This window comes from Cucurbita pepo, chromosome LG08 (genome assembly GCF_002806865.2).
Source record: "Cucurbita pepo subsp. pepo cultivar mu-cu-16 chromosome LG08, ASM280686v2, whole genome shotgun sequence".
NCBI lineage: Eukaryota > Viridiplantae > Streptophyta > Magnoliopsida > Cucurbitales > Cucurbitaceae > Cucurbita > Cucurbita pepo.
Genome location: NC_036645.1, coordinates 5,797,420 through 5,819,379, shown reverse-complemented (window position 1 = coordinate 5,819,379; position 21,960 = coordinate 5,797,420). Strand labels below are relative to the sequence as shown.

The following is a 21,960-nucleotide window of genomic DNA, read 5'->3' as shown; positions in this document are numbered from 1 at the left end:
TGATTAAGGCCAACCAAATAGGTTAATTTGCTTTGAATATTTTCGTTTGTGTTGTTTTAAGACCCTTATGTAAACGTACAAGTCTATAACATCGCTTTATGAAATTGTTTTAAATGAATGTTTTTGCAAAAAAATAAAAATAAAAAAATTATGTCAAGCATATAATAGCGACATTATTAAGTAGAAAATTAAGTCTTTACATTTACTTTATTTAAACTCTTCTCCTTCCTCTCTTCCTTCTCGTATTTCTTTCCCTTCCCCTCTCGATGTTCTCAAACTCTCTCGAACTTACTATTTCTCATTTATTTTTCGAGTTATAGTCAATGCAACCGCTCATCGAAAATTTTAATTGGTTCAAGTGATTTTCAACCATTTCAACTCGATTTAGGTTAGTTTTCTTCAAGCATATACGAGTATAATTCTTTTAAGCATATATGTGTATTCTATAACAATTATGGATAGGTTTAGACTTACTAGGAGGTAAATGAGCTTATTATTCAATGTTATATTCTAACGAGACCCAAAGATTACAAAATTGTTACGACCCAAAATAGAACTTTGTGCATGAAAGAATCTCGAGCCCAAATCATAATTTTATATCTCACTACAAATGAATATCATGATTTTACTTTTTCTGACATAACAATAAGAACAAGAAGTGTAGAGCAGCTAACAANAAAAAAAAAAAAAAAAAAAAAAAAAAAAAAAAAAAAAAAAAAAAAAAAAAAAAAAAAAAAAAAAAAAAAAAAAAAAAAAAAAAAAAAAAAAAAAAAATCTGATGTGTTGCTGAACTGATCTTCTTACAAAACATCCAAAGGTGATCAAGCTTCTGCAAAAGTTAATGATCAAAATGTTGGAACTCTTCATTTTGAAATTGTTTCATTCAGAATCTAAAGCTTTTTCACACAAAAATCTGTGAATCTTTCTATGCCTAACACAAAACATATCATGTATTTCATTCAAATTCAACTTAAAAGAGGCTCGTCGATGTCGAACTCACTCTCGGGGCGGTTTCGGTTGGCATAACCTTCCTTCCGTTTCGCCCATAGCACGAAGTAGAGCCCGGTGAACATGAGGAACATACCAACAAGGCTGCAACCATAGCCAAATATCAACATTATGCTCCAAACGCCTGCTTAACCACGATGACGATGACGGCGACAACGATAACGACAATCAAAAACGGTAACAATTTACCTTCCAATCTTGATGGGTTCTCCCAAGGTGAAAACTGAGAGAACGAGTGAGCAAACGGTTCCAATCGGACTAAACATCGACACCAAAACGGGCCCTCGTTTCTTCATCGCCCACCCGTTGAAGCTCACGCAAGCCCCGCTAACGGTTCCGCTCTTCTCGTCACCAACATTTGTAAAAACATACATCAATATGCACCCAATATGTACTAAGAATGATCTTAAAATACCACAGAATTGAATGCTGCTTACTAGAACACAATAGGCTATCAACTTTTCAACACTCAGATATGACCAACCAATTTCAAGTTTCTGATATAGAGATATGTGTATAACTACGGTTATGAGCACTCCAACGAGCGACGTTATCGCACACAACGACATCGGTGTCGGGAAATCTCCTAGTGTCGATGCCTGTCGAACGTCACATGATTCAAAATCTCGAAAAGTGGATCTTGTCGATCATCACAAGATATGTGCAATAATAGTTGACATACCTGAAGAACAACTACGCTAGACAAAACGACTACCGCCGAGACAAGATACACGCAACCGACGATCTTTTGTTCATCAAACGCTTGATCCGTCAGACGTCGTCCGACATTATCATTTGCAGCTGCATCCGACAAAGTGCTGTGCATTATACTCATGGTGAATGCGCCTATCACACAGAGAAATGTACCTAAAAGCTTGATCTTGCTATAGATACAACTTAGCCGAACCTTTTCTAATCTGCATCAATGAAACTGTCTCTTATTATTGAACACGAAAAAACTCGATAACGAACAGAAAGTTAATTCAATGTACCTAAAGATCCAAGCAATAACAAAAATGAGTCCCGGGGCGAGATTCGGCATCGCAGTCGCTACCGAAGGCGAAGTTAGCTGTATTCCTTTAAGAAAAAGGGACTGAAACAATGTAACCCTGCAAATGTTACAATAATTCAAGCACATTTCATAGCTAAAGAACCTAAAAATGGTATGAAAATTGAGAATTCTTGCTTACCCTCCAAAGGATATGAGAAGAATCTGAGTTATCAACTTTAGACTAAGTTTGGTCGGCCAATTCGACCTGCAAAACCCGTGAACAAAGCCTCGTTTGATAACCATTTAAAATGTGGTTTTATCGAGCAAAAAAACAAAATCGTTATCGAACGAGAGAGAAGACGAACCGTTCGAAATAAACAGCAACGGGAGAGACAATGAGAAAAGTGAAGAAGGTTGTGAAGATGATGAGAGTTAATGGATCAATGCTTAAAGACATGAGAAAGCTCATGAAAACAGAGTTCCCTGCATACACAAACTGCACGGCCACCAACCCAGACATGATACCAAAGTCTTCCATTGATTTTCTCTTTCTCTTTCTCTTCCTCCAAACAGAAATCACAGAAGAAAATTTTGTGTATGCCTTTTTAAAGCTTCCTTTTCTGTTCTTCCATGGTTTCTCATTGTGTTTGTTCTTGAAAAGCCTTCGCTTTCCAATCAATTTTTGCAGTTATTTTCTTCGCTTTTTCCTTGCTGTTCTTTTTGTTTTCTTCCCAACAGTCAAGGATGTCCGTTTTCCTTGCTTATATTAGCAATGTCTCCCAAAAGGATTGGGAATTGTTGGGTGAATTGAATTTGCTTCTCACCCATTTGAGCTTTTTTTGGTTACCTATATTCTCTCCGTCTCGACCAACTATAATTAGTAGTCTTAGTCTCTTCTCGACGAACTATAATTAGTAGTCTTAGTCTCTTCTCGAGAGATGTTTGGCTTTCTATTTCAATTCTTATCTCATAAAATTCCCATTTTATATTGTAAGGACGAAGACAGGAATTTCTTAGAGTAAAGTTAACGAGGATCAGGTTCCCTAATAATTCTTTTTCCATCTAATATATATTCTTAAAAAAATATCTAATAATATTTCATAAGCAAAAATATAATATAATGTTGGACATAAAAATGAGCAAGACAGAGCAGGGTGAGGATTTTGGCAAGGTTAGTGTTAGGGACGAAGATGGGGACAACCCTGCTTAGTTAATAGAAAGAAATTTCCTCCGACCATCTCCTTATTCTCCGTATAAATAAGAATTGCCGACTCGTTTGAGGCAGTTAAATGAACATCTCTAATCATGATGGGTAAGGTCGTGTAATGTAATTTCTTAAGGTGTTCATAATTTAGTTAACCATGTAGGTATCTCTAATCATGATAGGTGATGGGTAAGGTCGTGTAATGTAATTTCTTGAGGTAGTTCATAACTTATTTAACCATGTAGATAAAATTATACAATTCTGTCAAAGATGGATGGGCCAAATACTTCCATCTTAGAATACACTGCGTTAAAAGGATAAGATGCATCTATTCACATTTTCAAGCATTTGAGTGGGTCTGTTGATCTATACACGTGGGCGAATGAATGCTTGCCCAAAGATGTAAAACCTGATAGCATCACATTTATTAGCATTCTACTAAATGCCAATAGGATGAAAGATGTAAAACCTGATAGCATCACATTTATTAGCATTCTACTAAATGCCAATAGGATGAAAGATGTAAAACCTGATAGCATCACATTTCTTAGCATGTTACTAAATGCCATTAGATGAAAGATGTAAAACCTGATAGCATCACATTTCTAAGCATTCTACCAATGGGAGATCAGATCATGATGCAGTACTTCAAACAAACAAACAAACAATTGAGGATTATGGTATCAAACCAACTACTGAGCATTGTTGAACTATGGTTGGGCCGATGGGACAAATAGGGGGATGTATATAGAAAAGGGCAAATACACAAACCAGAGGGTGGTTCGAGTGGATCGGTTCGGCGAGCTCTTTTGGGGTGCCTGTGTCGCTCGTAGGGATTTAAAACTGGCAGAGGTAGCAGAAAGTAATCAAATTGGGAGCTGCAGATGATTATAGATTCTTTTTCCTTTTGCATAAGCTTTGAAGATTTCCCATACAGATGACATTGATGATTTTAAAAGGAACCCATTAACAGAACTAAGATCATGAATGACAATATACTGGCCAATGATTGTACAAGATTTCAATGCAAAATTTTCCCAACCCTTGGTGTTATAATCTCTTAAGCTCATAGTACAAAGTATGCCATTCATCATTTTGTAGGCTGCTTGTTCTAGTAGTAAGAAAAACAGCCGCCATTGTTTTACAAGATATATTGTTTTCCATGGAAGTCAAAAGAAAATAATATGATGTGTATCTCAATAAATAAGAAACATACTTATCTATGACACAGATCAAACATTTATGACCCACAACAATGGCGAAAAATATTGTTTACCGAGTTGCCATGAGAACTAGAATCACTATATTCTTAGTTCAACATATTCTGAATATGGAATAATCAAAATTAGTTAAACAAATTGAGCAGAATTGGTCATAGTACTTAAAAGAAATCCACTAAGCCATTGCTGACATCCCTTTGTCACTGCAGTGATCTGCCCAATTAAGTCACCTTGGAACGGATAAACCTAGCTCTGCAGCCACAGAATACAAGTACAAAAATAAGGAAGATATGCTACGAATGTAAGTAATAGATAGAGCAGGAATGGAGTCCAAAATGCAATATGATTCATTTCATATCTCATTCAAGAAAACTGATGCGGCAATCTAGTTCTACAGTAACAAAAACAATCCATAAATTATTGTCAACAATGCCAACTGATATATGATCCTTAAGTAATATGGATTTTTCTCGAGTTAGATAGTCGTCCCGTAAGATTAGTAACGAGAATAGTCAAGGTTTGCTTGGCACAGAACTAAAGGAGTATGATATGGGCATCATTAAATGTGCAAACCAAAAGCACCAAGAACTAACATCTATGGAACCTTTACACATCCCTCAGAAGTGACATTTCTAGATTAGTGAAGTATAGCGTGACTGGCCCACCTTCAAAAACAGCAAATATGTCTCACGTACCATCAAATGCATCTGGGGCAATGAGAAGTTAGGTCATATAGATTATTTGATAAAAGAAATTAATGGGTTGAATGATAAGAACAATCATAAGAGTATTTGTGAGCCATAACTTCGAAGGTACAATCTTTTAAGCTCGCTACACACAATTATTGTAAGCAAAAATGATGCCGTTCATAAAACAAACAACGGTTAGTTCATATAACGGAATTAACTAAACTATAGACTGGATCATCCCCTTATTCTAACATCATGAACTCCATGAGAACTGAATAGATTCTTGTCGAGATAGTTTTCTTCAGGATGATGAGAACTAGATTGCAGACATAAAGCTGATTTATGGGGAAACCCAATCTGTCATTCCGTTCTCTTAAATTTGGTAACCGACTTTTCAAGTCAAAAGTTTTCCATAGGAGACTCTTAAGATTTAAAGATTCAGGAAATGACTACTGCTGAATAGAGAGTATGTAACAGTTCCATTTTTTATATGGTAATTAAAAGTGGTAACGAGCCATCGCTGACAGATCATTAGTTCCTTGCAAGTTATAATAATAGGAATCTGAATATCTTCGACATTTTAGGGCTACTATGAGATAATTAGTTTCATACTTGATATCGATATACTGCACCATAATAGGAAAGCTCCACAAACTTCCAATCTATTTCTTTCAAGCATATTGACAATTGCTATTATGTGCCTGCAGGAACCAAATACTCCAGTCAGTTTCAAGGTCCCCAGTCAAGAACCAAAGTCATTCCATTCATTCTCTCCTTATTGTTCTAGTAATTAATTTTACTTGAGACAAAGACCAGTTGAACTGGGGTACAAAAGTTGAAACCAATAAAGAAAGAAACCAAAAAAGGGAGAACCAAAACTAGGATGGTTTCTCTTCCTGGAATGGTCAACTTATAAACGATCTAGCTTCAGTTTGACTTCCATTTTTATACAAGTTGACCAAAAACTTCCTAAAGCATCAGTAGCAATCCAGTACTCTAAACTTCTAAACTATAATTGTACCAATTTATGCCAGAAAGNAAAAAAAAAAAAAAAAAAAAAAAAAAAAAAAAAAAAAAAAAAAAAACATTAAATTGTAAGATCATGGAACATGGTTGATACTTCATACACAATGTGCACGATTTGCGGAGCAATGCACCAATGAAAACTACAACAAAAATCAGAAGATGCCATCACAAAAATACTGACATACAATTGCAGAGCAAGAAAAGGAAAAGTCTACAGGTAATGCATAAAAAAGCTACTCACAATTCAAAAGAAAGTAGAATATTTCATGTTAGATGCCAGGAGAGGGTCAGCAGAGAGTAGTACCCTGAGAAAGCGCACGACAACTCCTCGAATTTGTGCTCAGACAGGAAATCATTCTCGCTCCAGCAACCGCGTTGTGAAAAGGCAAAAGCGATTGAACGCATCCCAGCTCCGACGGAGACCTAGCAGAAGTAGAACCAATCAGAAAAATAAAGAAGTGCAACGACATAATTTACAGAAACAAGGAGAAATAAAAGGATAAAGAGAAATACCTGGCGAGAGAGAATCGGCTAACGGAAGGTGCAGAGGATTTAGGCGGCAGAGGGAACGAAGAAGATGGAGATTTGGCCGGAGAAGCTGTACGGAGAAGTGTTCTGAAGGAAGATTGGGAGATTCTGCTCGCAATTCTTCGGCAAGCAGAAGCCATGAAAGAAAAAAGAGGAGATCTGGAAATTCTACTGGACACGACTGAACTGAAGGGGTTAAGGGTTTTAGAAACTGTAATAAAATAAATTTGATTTTATTTATTTATTTATTTATTTACAGAGAGAAATGGGCTGGGCTGAGTCGCCTTCAATTGGGCTTTACATTCAAGGCCCTGAAACCATTTTGTTTTATATGGCTAATATTAATTCAATTTTCATATGATAATAAAAAAATTTTAGTTAGAGATGTTGATTCTACTAGAATTAGGATTTGTTTGGACGTGACTGAGAGACAGAATCAAGAACATTTCTTTATTATATTATTGTTCTGCGTGAACTGGGTTTAGAATGTCGTGAGACAGTTCGATCCATATTCCGTGTGGGCATTAGAGTATTGAGAGGACCTTTTCCTAGTACGAGAGGACCGGAAGGGACGCACCTCTAGTGTACTAGTTATTGTGCTCACGATAAACACTAGGTAGCCAAATGTGGAGCGGATAACTGCCGAAAGCATCTAAGTAGTAAGTTCATCCAAGTTGAATATATATATATACACGTTTTTTTTACTATATTGAAAAAAATAATAATTAATTTTGAGACTCTAGTGGTAATATTTAAACGAAAGATTACATTGTGGATTTTTTTAATTGCTAAAGCGTGTAATATTAACATTTAAATTTTTAAAAATTATGTTTATATTTTCTTAAGAAATGTATTGATTTATTAAGAATTTTTANATAAAAGAAATTAATGGGTTGAATGATAAGAACAATCATAAGAGTATTTGTGAGCCATAACTTCGAAGGTACAATCTTTTAAGCTCGCTACACACAATTATTGTAAGCAAAAATGATGCCGTTCATAAAACAAACAACGGTTAGTTCATATAACGGAATTAACTAAACTATAGACTGGATCATCCCCTTATTCTAACATCATGAACTCCATGAGAACTGAATAGATTCTTGTCGAGATAGTTTTCTTCAGGATGATGAGAACTAGATTGCAGACATAAAGCTGATTTATGGGGAAACCCAATCTGTCATTCCGTTCTCTTAAATTTGGTAACCGACTTTTCAAGTCAAAAGTTTTCCATAGGAGACTCTTAAGATTTAAAGATTCAGGAAATGACTACTGCTGAATAGAGAGTATGTAACAGTTCCATTTTTTATATGGTAATTAAAAGTGGTAACGAGCCATCGCTGACAGATCATTAGTTCCTTGCAAGTTATAATAATAGGAATCTGAATATCTTCGACATTTTAGGGCTACTATGAGATAATTAGTTTCATACTTGATATCGATATACTGCACCATAATAGGAAAGCTCCACAAACTTCCAATCTATTTCTTTCAAGCATATTGACAATTGCTATTATGTGCCTGCAGGAACCAAATACTCCAGTCAGTTTCAAGGTCCCCAGTCAAGAACCAAAGTCATTCCATTCATTCTCTCCTTATTGTTCTAGTAATTAATTTTACTTGAGACAAAGACCAGTTGAACTGGGGTACAAAAGTTGAAACCAATAAAGAAAGAAACCAAAAAAGGGAGAACCAAAACTAGGATGGTTTCTCTTCCTGGAATGGTCAACTTATAAACGATCTAGCTTCAGTTTGACTTCCATTTTTATACAAGTTGACCAAAAACTTCCTAAAGCATCAGTAGCAATCCAGTACTCTAAACTTCTAAACTATAATTGTACCAATTTATGCCAGAAAGAACGTCAAAAAAAAAAAAAAAAAAAAAAAAAAAAAAAAAAAAAAAAAAAAAAAAAAAAAAAAAAAAAATGAATTTGTGCTCAGACAGGAAATCATTCTCGCTCCAGCAACCGCGTTGTGAAAAGGCAAAAGCGATTGAACGCATCCCAGCTCCGACGGAGACCTAGCAGAAGTAGAACCAATCAGAAAAATAAAGAAGTGCAACGACATAATTTACAGAAACAAGGAGAAATAAAAGGATAAAGAGAAATACCTGGCGAGAGAGAATCGGCTAACGGAAGGTGCAGAGGATTTAGGCGGCAGAGGGAACGAAGAAGATGGAGATTTGGCCGGAGAAGCTGTACGGAGAAGTGTTCTGAAGGAAGATTGGGAGATTCTGCTCGCAATTCTTCGGCAAGCAGAAGCCATGAAAGAAAAAAGAGGAGATCTGGAAATTCTACTGGACACGACTGAACTGAAGGGGTTAAGGGTTTTAGAAACTGTAATAAAATAAATTTGATTTTATTTATTTATTTATTTATTTACAGAGAGAAATGGGCTGGGCTGAGTCGCCTTCAATTGGGCTTTACATTCAAGGCCCTGAAACCATTTTGTTTTATATGGCTAATATTAATTCAATTTTCATATGATAATAAAAAAATTTTAGTTAGAGATGTTGATTCTACTAGAATTAGGATTTGTTTGGACGTGACTGAGAGACAGAATCAAGAACATTTCTTTATTATATTATTGTTCTGCGTGAACTGGGTTTAGAATGTCGTGAGACAGTTCGATCCATATTCCGTGTGGGCATTAGAGTATTGAGAGGACCTTTTCCTAGTACGAGAGGACCGGAAGGGACGCACCTCTAGTGTACTAGTTATTGTGCTCACGATAAACACTAGGTAGCCAAATGTGGAGCGGATAACTGCCGAAAGCATCTAAGTAGTAAGTTCATCCAAGTTGAATATATATATATACACGTTTTTTTTACTATATTGAAAAAAATAATAATTAATTTTGAGACTCTAGTGGTAATATTTAAACGAAAGATTACATTGTGGATTTTTTTAATTGCTAAAGCGTGTAATATTAACATTTAAATTTTTAAAAATTATGTTTATATTTTCTTAAGAAATGTATTGATTTATTAAGAATTTTTAACAATTTTTTTAATAAATATTATATTGATAAATAAAACTTTAAAAATACCTTATCTTTTTAAAGAGTAATAATAAATTATGAAAAAATAAGCGACAAATTTTACGGAGATATGAAATGAAATAGGCGGTAGGGTTGGGGACGGGGAAGACTTTCCGTCTTCGCTCGTGAATATCTCTATTTTAAATAATTAAAGATATATTTTAAAAAAAATTATCACATAAAAAATAATTTTAATTATTTCAAAATTACTCTCAAACATGTTCTTAACTACAATGTCAAAATATTTATTCGTTTTACCTTTACTTATATTCGACTTAAATATTGTTACGTAGCATATCTATTCTGTTATTATTATTATTTACTTTAAGACGTGAAAATGACATTTCCATTCATATAAAATTAAATAACTATAAAAAGAATATATATTTGAAATATTCGACTATATTAAATTTTAAATTTTATATTAATCAGATTAAAATTGATTTGAACGTGGGAGCCTCTTTGCGTTCTCCGGAAGTCATATTATATAGAGAAATAATTATTTTTATTTTAAAAAAATATAGACCTTACAATTTTGAATAATCATTGGTTAATATATAATTACTTGGGTTCATTCACGTGGATTAAAATAATTTGTTTTAAAATAAATTATTTTCTGGAGAAATTATTTTTTATTTTTTTAAAAACGGATTATTTCTAGAAGAAGATACCAATCTATTGTCATGAATGCAACTATCTCCACTATCTACACGCATTAAATATTGTTAAGAATAATTGAGATTCGGAAGCAATGACATGGTTTGGAAGCTATTGAAAGTAGGAAGTTGGGGTTATTGTGATACTGGATTGGACTTATCACGATGGATGATCGTGGCTGTAAAGGCTTCACTGATTGAGTTAGTTGATGAACTGCAGTTGTAAAGACTGATTGAGTTAGTTGATGAATTGCTGCGCTTGGTGGTGTGTTGGATGATGCATCGTCCTCCTCGATCGCATCATGACACTCTTCTATATTGGCTCGCATATGGCCAGATGGGCATCTCTTGAGGGACGCCCCTTTGCTTGTCATGGCGTGAGGGTCACAACCTACTCTCTTCATAGTATGGTTGTGACATTCTCCCCCACTTAACTTAGTCATCGTCCTCGATGACTTACTTGAGTCACAATCATATTGCAGATTGTGACGTAAAGACTGATTAAGTTAGGGTTTGGTTGTAGGTCTAATACCAAACCCTAACTCAAGAGGAAAATTTTGATATTTAAGAATGTCAAGATCGATGCTCTGATACCATGTTAAGAATGATTACATACATTCGATCAAATTCTATTTCTCATTCTTAACAAATATATTGTGATTATTTTTCTCGTAATTTAAATTAAAAAATATATTCATTTTTGGATGTCTTTGTAGTTTCGTAGGATCTTCCCTCGATCTTCGAGGCTCACAACATAAGCACGGTAAAACACAACGTATCCAATAATTGTGGTGTATTCCACTAGAGACCTAGCTCGCCCATTTCTCGAACTTGATTCGGGACTCATCAGACAAACCATGACAAAAATTAATACTGACATTTCTCCTTAAATTCTCTAACTAGTACGAAAATCTGTATCATGACATTTTTCGATCATGGCCACTACCTTTTTTAGGAGCCGGATCTTTTTAAAGAATAAATTGTAATTAATAAAAGAAAAAACGTATAAAATTTAGCTTTATGGAAAGGAATCATAATCATGACTAACTTTTGCTTTTTAAAAAATAAAGTTGCAGCTAGAAACTCAAGCTTAATGAAAATAAAAGTAAATTAATGAATGAAAATTGTCCTTTTATTATTATTTTTTAATTTTTAATTTTTAATTTTATGAAAAAGGTTGAAATTCTCCTGATGGTTGTCTAAATTTTATTTTTAATTTTGAGTTTGTTTTGTTCTTATTCATTTTTATATTTTATTTTTTTAAATAAAATTGAGTGATTGTAACTCGAGGTAAATAAATCAAATCATAACAACGTTAGAATTTGAGTTGGTAATATTGCATCGAACAATTTTATATAACTATAATGACTCGTTCGAAGTTTGAATTACAAATTGTCAAGCACTAACNTTTTTTTTTTTTTTTTTTTTTTTTTTTTTTTTTTTTTCATTTTTTCATTCTTAAGATATGGGCACTACACGAGAATTTCAATGTACTAAATTTCAAAATATATTAAATTCATAAATATTTAAATATAAGTATTAGTTTGCGATAGTTAAATGTAATTTCAGATATTCAAAACATAACCACGGTTAAATATAAGTATGATCAGAAATAATTTATTTATTAGATGATCAATAACCGTTAAGATATAAGTTGTAATTGATGTAAATGGTATGAGATTGAGTTGTCATAATTCTTATTTATTTTTGGTCATTGTTATTTTGTATCTGCGATACACAATTGGGAGGAACTTTGGTAAGAGAGACTCTTAGTATGAGAGTACGAGAGATACACGTCTAAAGACTTTAGTTATAGCGATTGACCACCACCAGTGGATATAGGGGGAATTTATTCTCTTCGGACCACGTAAATCTTTGTGTAGGTTTGTTTAATTTATGTTTGTGGGTGTGTGAGTATAGTCGATTTTGCTTCCGCTTCCGGTACAACAATTGTGTATTAGTATTTTTTGTTGCGGCATTATATAAACAACAATTGATATCATAGCACATCCATGAGGTTAAGTCTTTCACAATACCCCAAATACCACAACCGGAAGCTCATATACCACTTGTTGTACCCAAATGCCACAACCTTTAAATGCTTGATATCCAATTGTTGTAGCGGAGTGCCACAACAAAAATGCTCTGATACCACTTGTGGTGCGCCGATGCCACAACTTTCAAATGCTCTGATACTATTTGTTGTGCCACAATGATGCCACAAACCTTCAAATGCTTTGATACCACAACCTTCAAATGCTTTGATACCACTTGTTGTGCCGAAATGCCACAACCTTCAATGCTCTAATACCCAATTGTTGTAGCGGAATGCCATAATAAAAATGCTCTAATACCACTTGCTGTGCGCCGATGCCACAACCTTCAAATGCTCTGATACCAATTATTGTGCTGAAATGCCACAACCTTCAATGCTCTAATACCCAATTGTTGCAGCGGAATGCCACAACAAAAATGCTCTAATACCACTTGTTGTGCGCCGATCCCACAATCTTCAAATGCTCTGATACCATTTCTTGAGTCGTAATGATACCACAACCTTCAAATGCTCTGATACCACTTGTTGTGCCGAATAACCACAACCTTCAATGCTTTAATACCCAATTCTTGTAGCGGAATGTCATAACAAAAAATGCATTGATACCCAAATGTTGTAGCGGAATGCCACAACCAAAATACTCTGATACAAATCGTTGTAGCGGAAGCGAAAGCAATATCAATCACACTCATACACCCACTAGCATAAATTAAACAAATAGACACAAAAATTTACGTGGTCGAGAGAATAAATTCTCTTGCATCCACGAGTGGTAGCCAATCAGTATAAACAAAATGTTTACCAAATGTATCTCTCACATTCTCACGCTTATTTCAACAAAAGTTGCTCCTCAATTGCCTCTAGTCAAATACAAAATAACAATGACTTGATATGACTTCACACTTCAAAACATTGCTAAACACGCCTTTATAGGCCGACCTAATTGAAATTTACCTTATGATATTTTATATAATTTAGTATAATTTATTTTACCAAACTTATAATTTTGCATTTATTAAATGTATTAAATTAAATTATAAATTTGAACAATTAAGGAAATTAAGATTTTCCTATCATCATAAAATTATTATAAATAGTCCCGTCTATATAATTCGACTATTTAATAAATATAGAGAATAATTCTAAATTTGCAATTTAATAAAAAAATGAAATTGGAAAAAAAAAAAGGAATGAAATGTCAAATTTGCCCTCATATAAAATGGAAACTCCCAGAAGGGCGTCGGCAAAATTGGACTGCCGTCAGTCAGGTGAGTGATCTTCATCGGGCATCGGGTTTCCTTATTAGCCGGACTGAAAAATTCTCTCTTTCTTCCCATTTTCAGTCATTGATCGCCTTCGCATAAATCTCCATTTCTCTTTCCGCCATTTTCACTCTCATCTCATCTCTCCGTCCCTTTAATCTCTTCTCTTCGTCTTCAACAATTTCAATTCTCCTCTGTAAATCCCATTTCTCCTCCCCCATTTTCTCTGCTCCGATTCAATCACACGCTCTGTTCAGGCCGATCACGATTTCTAGGGTTTCTACTTGAAGTTTAACGGCCACAGAGCCCTAGTTTCCACGCCCTCGCGCTCGCATTTGCATCAACATTGTTTGCATTATTGTCGTCCCCAATCGGTTACGTTTTTGTTTTGTTTTTTTTTTTCTTTTCTTTCTCGCATTCTTCGTAAACTCAGAACATTTGGTTCGAGTATGGGTATTGGTGTTATTAGGCTTGTGTAATTAGGCTGGAGGTGGGTTTGAATGGGCGTGGTGAAAGCTTGGAGGTTTAGCTTGATATCAGGGAACCTGGCTCTGTTACAGCCGCAGGATAGTGGGAAAGGTTATGCTGTTAGTAGCAAGAATGTACTGTCGAGATCAACGTCGGCGCAGAGGAAGGCGACGTTTTCATGGTCGATGTTGTGTGGTTTGATGCTCTTTGCGTTAGGTTTAATTTCGTTGTTTACGGGTCATGTTGCTTCTGATCTTGAATGGTACTCTCAGCACTTAGTCAACCAGAGGCTCTACTCGGCGCTGGTAATTGTAGTTTGTTTATCCTTACACGTTAAATGCTGTGGGAAATTGTGTGGGTTTTACTCTTTAGAAGAGGGGGTTTGTTGGCCGACAGTTCATTGAAGTTCATCATTGATCTGAATTTTCAGGAGGGAGCTCGTCATAGGCCGATCAATATCTGGGAGTCTAAGCTTTCGAAGAACTATTATGGATGCAGCAAAAGAAGCCCACGTTTTGGTTGTAAGTTAACATGGTTACCATCGCTCTCTGTAGGATTTTGGCATTGCTTTTGTAATTTTGAATAGTTTATACATTTTGTGATCTCATTTGAAAAATTTTGGTTACCTGAAGATGTCAAGTGCAAAAACTTAAACTCCTATTATGGCTTGTAGTTAAGGTTTTATTTCTTCTTGACTATATTTTTCTTGATTTCGTGGGGTATTTTGGAGTGCTGGCTTAACACCTCTATTATTTCCTCATTCCTCATTTTATTTGGTACTAGTTGAATAGACCAACAGAAACAGGACGCTAATGTTTTTTCTTCTTGTATGGCTATCTTCATGCCACCCAAGTTTTTGTTCTTAAAACTCTTCGTTCAACATGTTAGGAAGATTACTTCTTACCAAGAATCGCCTATTTACGTTTCCTTCCTCTCTAATTAGATATTTTTGCAACTACTTTAACTGCCTACTAACCTTTTTGTCGTGCGCTTCAGTGCAAAACTTTTTCAAAGAACATCTAGCTTTAGATACTTTTTTCAAATTTAAAATTGAATGGATTGTATTAAGAATTTAGACTCCTCGATCTATAGCATGGTTGTTGGTTCAGTTGCTAATAATTAGTTAATCAGTTGGTTAGCATTTGACAGTCAGTTCCTTACTTCCTTTCTTTTCCATGAAATCTTGGTTTCTTATCAAAAGAAAGGTTAGTCTGCTTAACTGCCAAATTGGCACTCTTTAAACTTCTCAGTGCATACCTACATACACGATTCATTCCTTTGATATGTCTAGAATCTGATGTCGGAGTGTACTTGCTTATTGCTAATACTGTGATTTGAAATTCAGCTGCTGTTAGCGAGAAGTCTTCAAATGGCTACTTGCTTATTGCTTTATGCCTACATGATTCATTCCTTCGATATGTCTAGAATCTGATGTCGGAGTGTACTTGCTTATCGCTAATACTGTGATTTGAAATTCAGCTGCTGTTAGTGAGAAGTCTTCGAATGGCTACTTGCTTATCGCTACGAGTGGAGGCTTGAATCAGCAGAGAACAGGAGTAAGTGGTTTTCTTTCTTTCTTTCTGTTACAATTTTATGTCGGAGTGTAGAAGGGAAAATCTAATGGCTAATTAAGGGTCAGCCAATCTAAAAATGGAATCAATGAAACAAAGTTGTATTTCATGTTTTCAAATATGTGTTTGATTGTAGATTTAGAAATTGGATTCCAGTTTAAACAATGATTCAAAATTCGTTCTATAATATATTTATAGACCATGAAACTAGTTGTAGCTGGAAAACTAAATATTAGGTTGAATTAAACCATTATTAATTAATTTATATACATATTTTTTTTGTTATAATTTTTTTATAATTATTATTTTACAATATCTTATAACTTATAATATATTATATTATACATTTTTCTTAACTTAACAAAAATAAATTGAGTTTATAACACAAAATACCATCTTTATTGAAGTTTTATCTTTTTTGGTACAATGGAAACATAAATGTTGTTTTTAGAATTTTCACTATCTGGATCGTAGAACCTGGAAACAATTCTTGAAAACACGTCTACCAAATATATATTTATCGAACTCAGTGAATTAGAAAACATAGAACAAAATCTAGGTTTCATACATAACGAGCCCTAAATTCTTTTACCTTATCATGATTGAGTTGTCATCTTTGTTCATCAACATCAGGTTCCAAAAGATTCTTGTGTCAAAATTTTCCTAAATTGTTCCAAAATTTTTATTATCTTCGAATTGATGTGGATGTATTTCTTTTTCTTAGATAACAGATGCTGTGGCAGTTGCACGGATCCTTAATGCTACACTTGTGGTACCTGAATTAGATCATCATTCCTATTGGAAGGACGATAGGTAATTAAAGATGAATGACCCTTGCATTGAAGCTTTAACCTTTTTCTATTTTTAATTATAGTAATTGTTAATGCAAAACTGTCTTGGTATGCAGTGACTTTGTCAACATTTTTGATGTTGGTCTGTTCATTTCCTCCCTCTCAAACGATGTGACTATTGTGAAAAGAGTTCCCGATAAAGTCATGCGTGCCATGGAGAAACCTCCCTATACTATGCGTGTCCCTAGAAAGTCAGAGCCTGAATACTATCTTGATCAAGTTTTGCCTATACTTTTAAGGAGACGTGTAAGGCCCTTCTCCAACATTTTGCTGATGCATTCAGAGCTATTTTTCTTTAAAAAGTATTTTTTAATTAAAATTTTTAGGGTAATTAATTGTTACGTACATTGTCTTTGACAAGTAATTTTGTGCATGCCACTTCAAGATATTTCTATTTAAAAGCCACATGCTTTCAACCATGGGGTACTAGTGTTGGAATTTATTGTGGTGACAATAAAATATCAGTGTTGCAGATTATCTCTTGCCATGTTGAATTTCAGTTTGAGGTCATTTTCCAAAGGGGTGAAATTCATTGATGTGAATTTGCAGGTTGTCCAGTTGACAAAGTTTGATTATAGACTTTCAAATATGCTTGATGAAGAGCTACAGAAGTTGCGTTGTCGGGCTAATTATCATGCTTTGAGATTCGTAAAACCTATAGAAGATCTCGGTCACAGACTTGTGAAGAGAATGAGAAATATGGCAAAACGTTACATTGCCATTCACTTGAGGTTTACTCTTACTTACTCTATTCAGAATTTTGTTCCTATATTTTGCAAAATGTTACTTAGCACTTCTTCCTACTATTGTTGTCCTGTACTTGCAGCATTGGTCTTCTAGCAATTATTTTATAGAAACTTGGCACTCGTTTATTCTCTCAATGATATTTTGGCTAATTGGAGGGCTATGATTATATGTTTCATTGATCTCTTGAATGTCNAAAAAAAAAAAAAAAAAAAAAAAAAAAAAAAAAAAAAAACCAACGGAAAAAGACAAAACTTGGCCCTTGCTACAGATACTGTGAGAAAATGGGAAGTGAACTGTGACATATGTTGTTTTAGTGTCATTCTTTTAGTAGCTGACGATTTCTGGCGTGATAAATGATTTTGATATTTTCCCCTTTTGCATTTTTATGATGGGATTTTATACAGTTTGGAGGTAGATGATTACAGATCTTTGAGCAATAGTTGGTTGAATTGGATTAAAAAACTATTGTTCCGTAGACGTTTTCTTGGATGAGAAGCTATAATCATTTTATTCTTACGTGAATGAAATTTACCAAGCCTTCCTAAAAAAATGAGCAATGAATGGAAAGATGATTGATAGACTCCCCATTTCATTTGTGCATCACACAAACGTCTGGGGAGAGCACTGAATTACATCCACATTTAGAATGGCCCCTAGGTTTTGGAAAGCGTCTGTTGCTTAACTGACGCAGCACAACACACATATATCAAGATTCCACCCGAAAGAATCATAAAGGATTTTTAAGTGAGCGTACTTTCTACTTTTGTTTGTTTGCCCTGTTAGAAAAATTCATGTAAATTTCCTCCTCTAGATCTTTGTCAATGAACGCATTTCTGTTATGTGAAGTTGTTGGAGGATTCTATCTTCATTAATTTTTGTTAACAAAAAAAAAAAAAAAAGAAAAAAAAAAAGAAAAAAGATTTTCATTAACGTATAAAAAGGAAGGAAAAAGTTCAAGGATACAAGTTCCCAATGGGAACAAAAAAAGACAATACAAGAAGAAATAAGCCTAAAAATACACGAGAATAAAACAACGAAAAACAACTAGCAAAACAAACAAAATTATAGCTCTGCAGTAAAGAAACACTTCTTGCATTGAAAGAGTTATTAGACTAATGCAAGCCCTTCAAAACCTTCCAAAACCCGCAAAACATCAAGGAAGAATCTTCAGTATGGATCTCTTAAGAAACCATCAAGAGAAAATAAAATTTTCGTCATTACTCTTCAATACACACCCTGGATCATTTTTTAAAGTGACAAGCCCTTGTTTTAATCGCAAAAAGAACAACCCAAGGGCCAGGGAAGAGGACCCCCACCCCACAAAGAGCTATGTACAAGAAAGCCTTCCCATTCGAAGATATTCTGAGAAGATTAATTACATAATAATCTTTTGTGGTTTGAAATCCACCAACAAATTGTTATGGTACATTAGCTCAAAAAATATCCACTTTAACTGATTTTTCTTCAAAGATCCACTGGCTTCTTTCTTTTCACGTGAGCCAAAGGAGCGCTCTCGTTGTCCAACACCACAAAGTTTTAGCTTTTCCCCGAAAAGATGTGCCTCTCAAACATTCAGTCATCCAATCACAAACGATATATTGAGGGGGAGAGGGCCAATTTGGGGATTTTCTTTGCAGCGTTTCAGTCATGTTCAAATTTCTATAGCTACTGGTCCAAAGAAATAGTTTCACCGACTTTGGAACTTAACTTCCAAATTAAGTTTTCAAAGGACCTTTCAATCCACTGCTTTTCCTGGTGTGGAGGAAGGCAAATTTACTAGAGAAAACAGCAGATGGGTCTATACTCTATCTAATTTTATCTGTACCAACCTCGTTCGAAAGGGTTCAATCCTTCTGATAACCTATCTCTTACTGTGAAGTTCCCAGTAAAAAATACCTATTCTGAGGCCTAAATTCCAAGTTTAATCAATGTTGTCCAAACATTCTGCAACAAAAGACTCTTTCTTTAAAGAGACTGCATTGGAAAACGTGCTGCAAAAGATCTGTCTCCTACCCAATTGTCTTCCCAGAAGTGGATCCTTTGGTTGTTTACAGATGTGAAGATCTGTTAATATTAGCGTACCTGATGCTCCTGTTGATACTTTTGCCCAGAAGGAGTTTCCTCAGAAGTCGAACTTAAGCTTCTGTGGCCTCAATTTTGGTTTCCATAGCAGTAGAGATTTAGCTCAGAAGTCAAGGAACTATCATCCAAAAAATCCCAAGTCTTGCTCCCCAGTAAGAATCTTTCTCTGTCTAGTTAGAGTATTGCAATGCCCGAAGGGACAACTTCTATAACATGAATTTTTGGCTAGGAAGAAAATTCTATGCAGTGCATATCGAGAGTGGTACAACCATAGAAACTTGTTTTGTAGCCTGGTTTTCTAGTCTACATTCATTGGCAGAATTTGTTTTTCCGTCTGTTCAACTCAAGTTATTAGTTTTTAGTCCAATATTTTTTGAAATCTTAGTGGATTGATATTTTGCTTAGAATCTTTCTCTTATCATGCGTTTTTCTATTTTTGGAGAGAGAAGGAAGTAATTTTTGTTGAAGATATGACATTTAAACAACTATTCCCTTTATCCCTCTCCCATCTCCCTTTGTTTGAGAGTTTTTTGTTCGATCTTTTGCATATGCCGATTACTTCTAAATTCCTCAAGAAAGATAGAGATTCCTCTGATTTTTTTTGTTTATTTAAGTTCAGGTCTCAACAAGGATGGTTTCTTGTAAGTGTTGTTTTGCCTTCCACAGGGGTTAGGAAGAGACTCAGTATTCCAGTTTGTCCAAATAAGGAAGGATGACGAGGTTNGGGGGGGGGGGGGGGGGGATGGAATACTTTCTTCTAAGGAGCCTTCACAACAACAATTGTTTAATATAATTCGCAAGGAAATGGTGAGTTCTAGTTGAAGTTATGTTGAGTCAGAAAGGACACATTCAAAGGTTGTTCCGGGCAATGGCAATTCCTTAATTTAGCCCCAAGTAAAGTTTCAAATTTCTTCTACCGTACGGGTGAGCAAAGAAAAGAAGTGGTAGAAGTTGATTTTAGCAATCTCTTTGTGGTCTCAAAATCTTATGCTCACAATTCTTGGAACGAAATTCATCGAATTCTCGAACATTATCTTGAACCAATTAATCATCAACCTCTTCTTGGCTGTAGTGTTGTTGAAGGGTATTGGTGATGATTTTGGATTACTATTCAATGAAAAAATGAAAATTAATTGGGGATTATCACTTAAAGTTGGAAATTGGTCCAATGAAAAACATTATTTACCCGAAGGGCTATAATGGTTGGATTTCACTATCAAACTTACCTTTGATCTATTCAAAGAAACACGTCTTTGAAGCAGTTGGAAAACAGCCAAGGGGTTTGGTCGTTATCTTCTCACAAACCCTTAATCTTCTCGATTGTTCATCTGCCCACATTGAAATAAAATAAATAAATAGATCCTTGTGGTCACCAACACAATAAAATCAAGAGTTAATTAGGCTAGAAATACTTTCTCTAATGGCAACATTTATGGATGAATCTATCTCTCATCATAAAAAAACAAAACACTATTAATGATAATGAACAAAGTAAACAACCATCTTCAACGGGTTTATTAAAGGGAATTAATGTATCCAGCTTTGTTGATACATCCGAGAGTCTCAGAGGTTTTTAATGGTGCCTTCGTCCCTATTCTTGATAATGATTCAAATTCAGTTGTGACTACTAATGATCCAAGTGTTAGTAAGGAAGGAAAAGGCTCCTTTTCAAGGCCCCCTTATTTGTTCTCTGACTCAACAAGCCTTCTAAGTGTTCAAGAAGTTAAGAATTGTTTTACTGAAATTTATTCCTTGTTTTATTCTCGGAAAAAGGGGGTGACTCTTTGATTTCAACCATTTTGTGGAATTCTAAGTTTAGTTTAGGTACAATTGAAGAAATCTTGTTCAAGTCTTTTGGCCCCTCCACTTAAGAAAATAACCATTCGAAATAAAACATTAATTGAGCCCACACAACAAGGTTCTCTTAATCCTTGCACTCTGTCTAAAGGTTCTATCGGTGATTCAGAAATAACATTTGAAAGGGGAATTTTTCATCCAGAAAAAGACCCCTCTGCGTGTAGGTCACCCCACATCATTGCTTGGATGGATGACTCTAATGTGGCATCAATAGTCAGCATGGGCAGCGTGGAATTAGACTTGTAGCCTATGGAGAATTTTTTTTATATATTAATATTGAAGGTTCATTCGCAAACACTTTTGGATTAATTTTTCAAGATGATGGTAGGAGTCTCATCCCCTATTAATTTCTCACCTCTTCTTCAGTTGATTATCCGTCCAATTCAAATTCTATTCCTATCAAAGTAAAAACTGACAACAAATTTAGTAGGCACTCACAGTTTTCTCAAGTTTCTCAAGATGGTAGCAAAAGTCAATAATAGTCATTTTTTTTCTATAGGGATTTGTTTTATTCGGTCCACAAAAATTTCTTGTTCATGGTTGTCTTTGTTATTTTTAATTTTTCTTTTTCACTCCCTTTGGCTTCCTTTGGGAGTTTATCTCGTTTGACCTTTTAATCCTTTTTAGTATATCAACGAGAAGTTGTTTCTTGTAAAGAAAAAGGATAAAAAGCAAAAAAAAAAAAAAAAAAAAAAAAAAAAAAAA

At 34.6% G+C, this 21,960-nt stretch overlaps 3 protein-coding genes across 11 annotated transcripts in view; 1 reads left to right on the top strand and 2 right to left on the bottom strand.

The window, feature by feature from the left end:
* Positions 1 to 775: 775 nt before the first annotated feature.
* On the bottom strand, positions 776 to 2,614 carry LOC111800949 (WAT1-related protein At5g47470-like). Of its 2 annotated transcripts, XM_023684881.1 has the most exons (8): positions 2,365 to 2,614; positions 2,199 to 2,264; positions 2,001 to 2,117; positions 1,691 to 1,925; positions 1,446 to 1,607; positions 1,198 to 1,349; positions 1,001 to 1,092; positions 776 to 829 (listed from the first exon to the last, which is right to left on the bottom strand). In XM_023684881.1, exons 1-8 carry the CDS (start codon positions 2,535 to 2,537, stop codon positions 822 to 824), a joined length of 1,005 nt encoding a protein of 334 aa, XP_023540649.1. In that variant the 5' UTR covers positions 2,538 to 2,614; the 3' UTR covers positions 776 to 821. The 2 variants fall into 2 exon arrangements, with proteins under 2 accessions (XP_023540649.1, XP_023540648.1); XM_023684880.1 differs by lacking the exon at positions 776 to 829 and having other exon boundaries at positions 843 to 1,092.
* Positions 2,615 to 4,251: 1,637 nt separating this feature from the next.
* On the bottom strand, positions 4,252 to 8,991 carry LOC111799595 (protein NUCLEAR FUSION DEFECTIVE 6, chloroplastic/mitochondrial-like). Of its 8 annotated transcripts, none has more exons than XR_002815867.1 (5): positions 6,652 to 6,866; positions 6,380 to 6,561; positions 5,725 to 5,813; positions 5,089 to 5,130; positions 4,252 to 4,675 (listed from the first exon to the last, which is right to left on the bottom strand). XR_002815867.1 is itself a non-coding variant. In XM_023682992.1 (4 exons), exons 1-4 carry the CDS (start codon positions 8,929 to 8,931, stop codon positions 4,650 to 4,652), a joined length of 300 nt encoding a protein of 99 aa, XP_023538760.1. In that variant the 5' UTR covers positions 8,932 to 8,991; the 3' UTR covers positions 4,252 to 4,649. The 8 variants fall into 8 exon arrangements, 4 of the variants coding, with proteins under 4 accessions (XP_023538760.1, XP_023538761.1, XP_023538762.1 ...); XR_002815869.1 differs by having other exon boundaries at positions 6,443 to 6,561; XR_002815866.1 differs by lacking the exon at positions 5,089 to 5,130.
* Positions 8,992 to 13,673: 4,682 nt separating this feature from the next.
* LOC111800371 (O-fucosyltransferase 29-like) overlaps positions 13,674 to 21,960 on the top strand; it is a 12,077-nt gene continuing 3,790 nt past the window's right edge. Inside the window, exons 1-6 of the mRNA XM_023684029.1 lie at positions 13,674 to 14,452; positions 14,578 to 14,668; positions 15,627 to 15,703; positions 16,443 to 16,531; positions 16,626 to 16,815; positions 17,119 to 17,300. Coding sequence (XP_023539797.1) covers positions 14,180 to 14,452; positions 14,578 to 14,668; positions 15,627 to 15,703; positions 16,443 to 16,531; positions 16,626 to 16,815; positions 17,119 to 17,300 — 902 coding nt within the window. The 5' untranslated portion in view covers positions 13,674 to 14,179. The remainder of the gene's footprint in view (positions 14,453 to 14,577; positions 14,669 to 15,626; positions 15,704 to 16,442; positions 16,532 to 16,625; positions 16,816 to 17,118; positions 17,301 to 21,960) is intronic.

Excerpts from the sequence above, each read along its gene's own strand:
- LOC111800949 (XM_023684880.1), bottom strand. The coding sequence starts at position 2,537 with ATGGAAGACTTTGGTATCATGTCTGGGTTGGTGGCCGTGCAGTTTGTG. Across the intron at positions 2,118-2,198 it reads CTTCTCATATCCTTTGGAGG|GGTTACATTGTTTCAGTCCC; the intron begins GTAAGCAAGAAT and ends TAACATTTGCAG. Across the intron at positions 1,350-1,445 it reads TGATAGCCTATTGTGTTCTA|AGCGGAACCGTTAGCGGGGC; the intron begins GTAAGCAGCATT and ends GGTGACGAGAAG.
- LOC111799595 (XM_023682992.1), bottom strand. The coding sequence starts at position 8,931 with ATGGCTTCTGCTTGCCGAAGAATTGCGAGCAGAATCTCCCAATCTTCC. Across the intron at positions 8,687-8,776 it reads AGCCGATTCTCTCTCGCCAG|GTCTCCGTCGGAGCTGGGAT; the intron begins GTATTTCTCTTT and ends TACTTCTGCTAG. Across the intron at positions 6,473-8,597 it reads GATTTCCTGTCTGAGCACAA|ATTCGAGGAGTTGTCGTGCG; the intron begins ATTCATTTTTTT and ends GTCTGAGCACAA.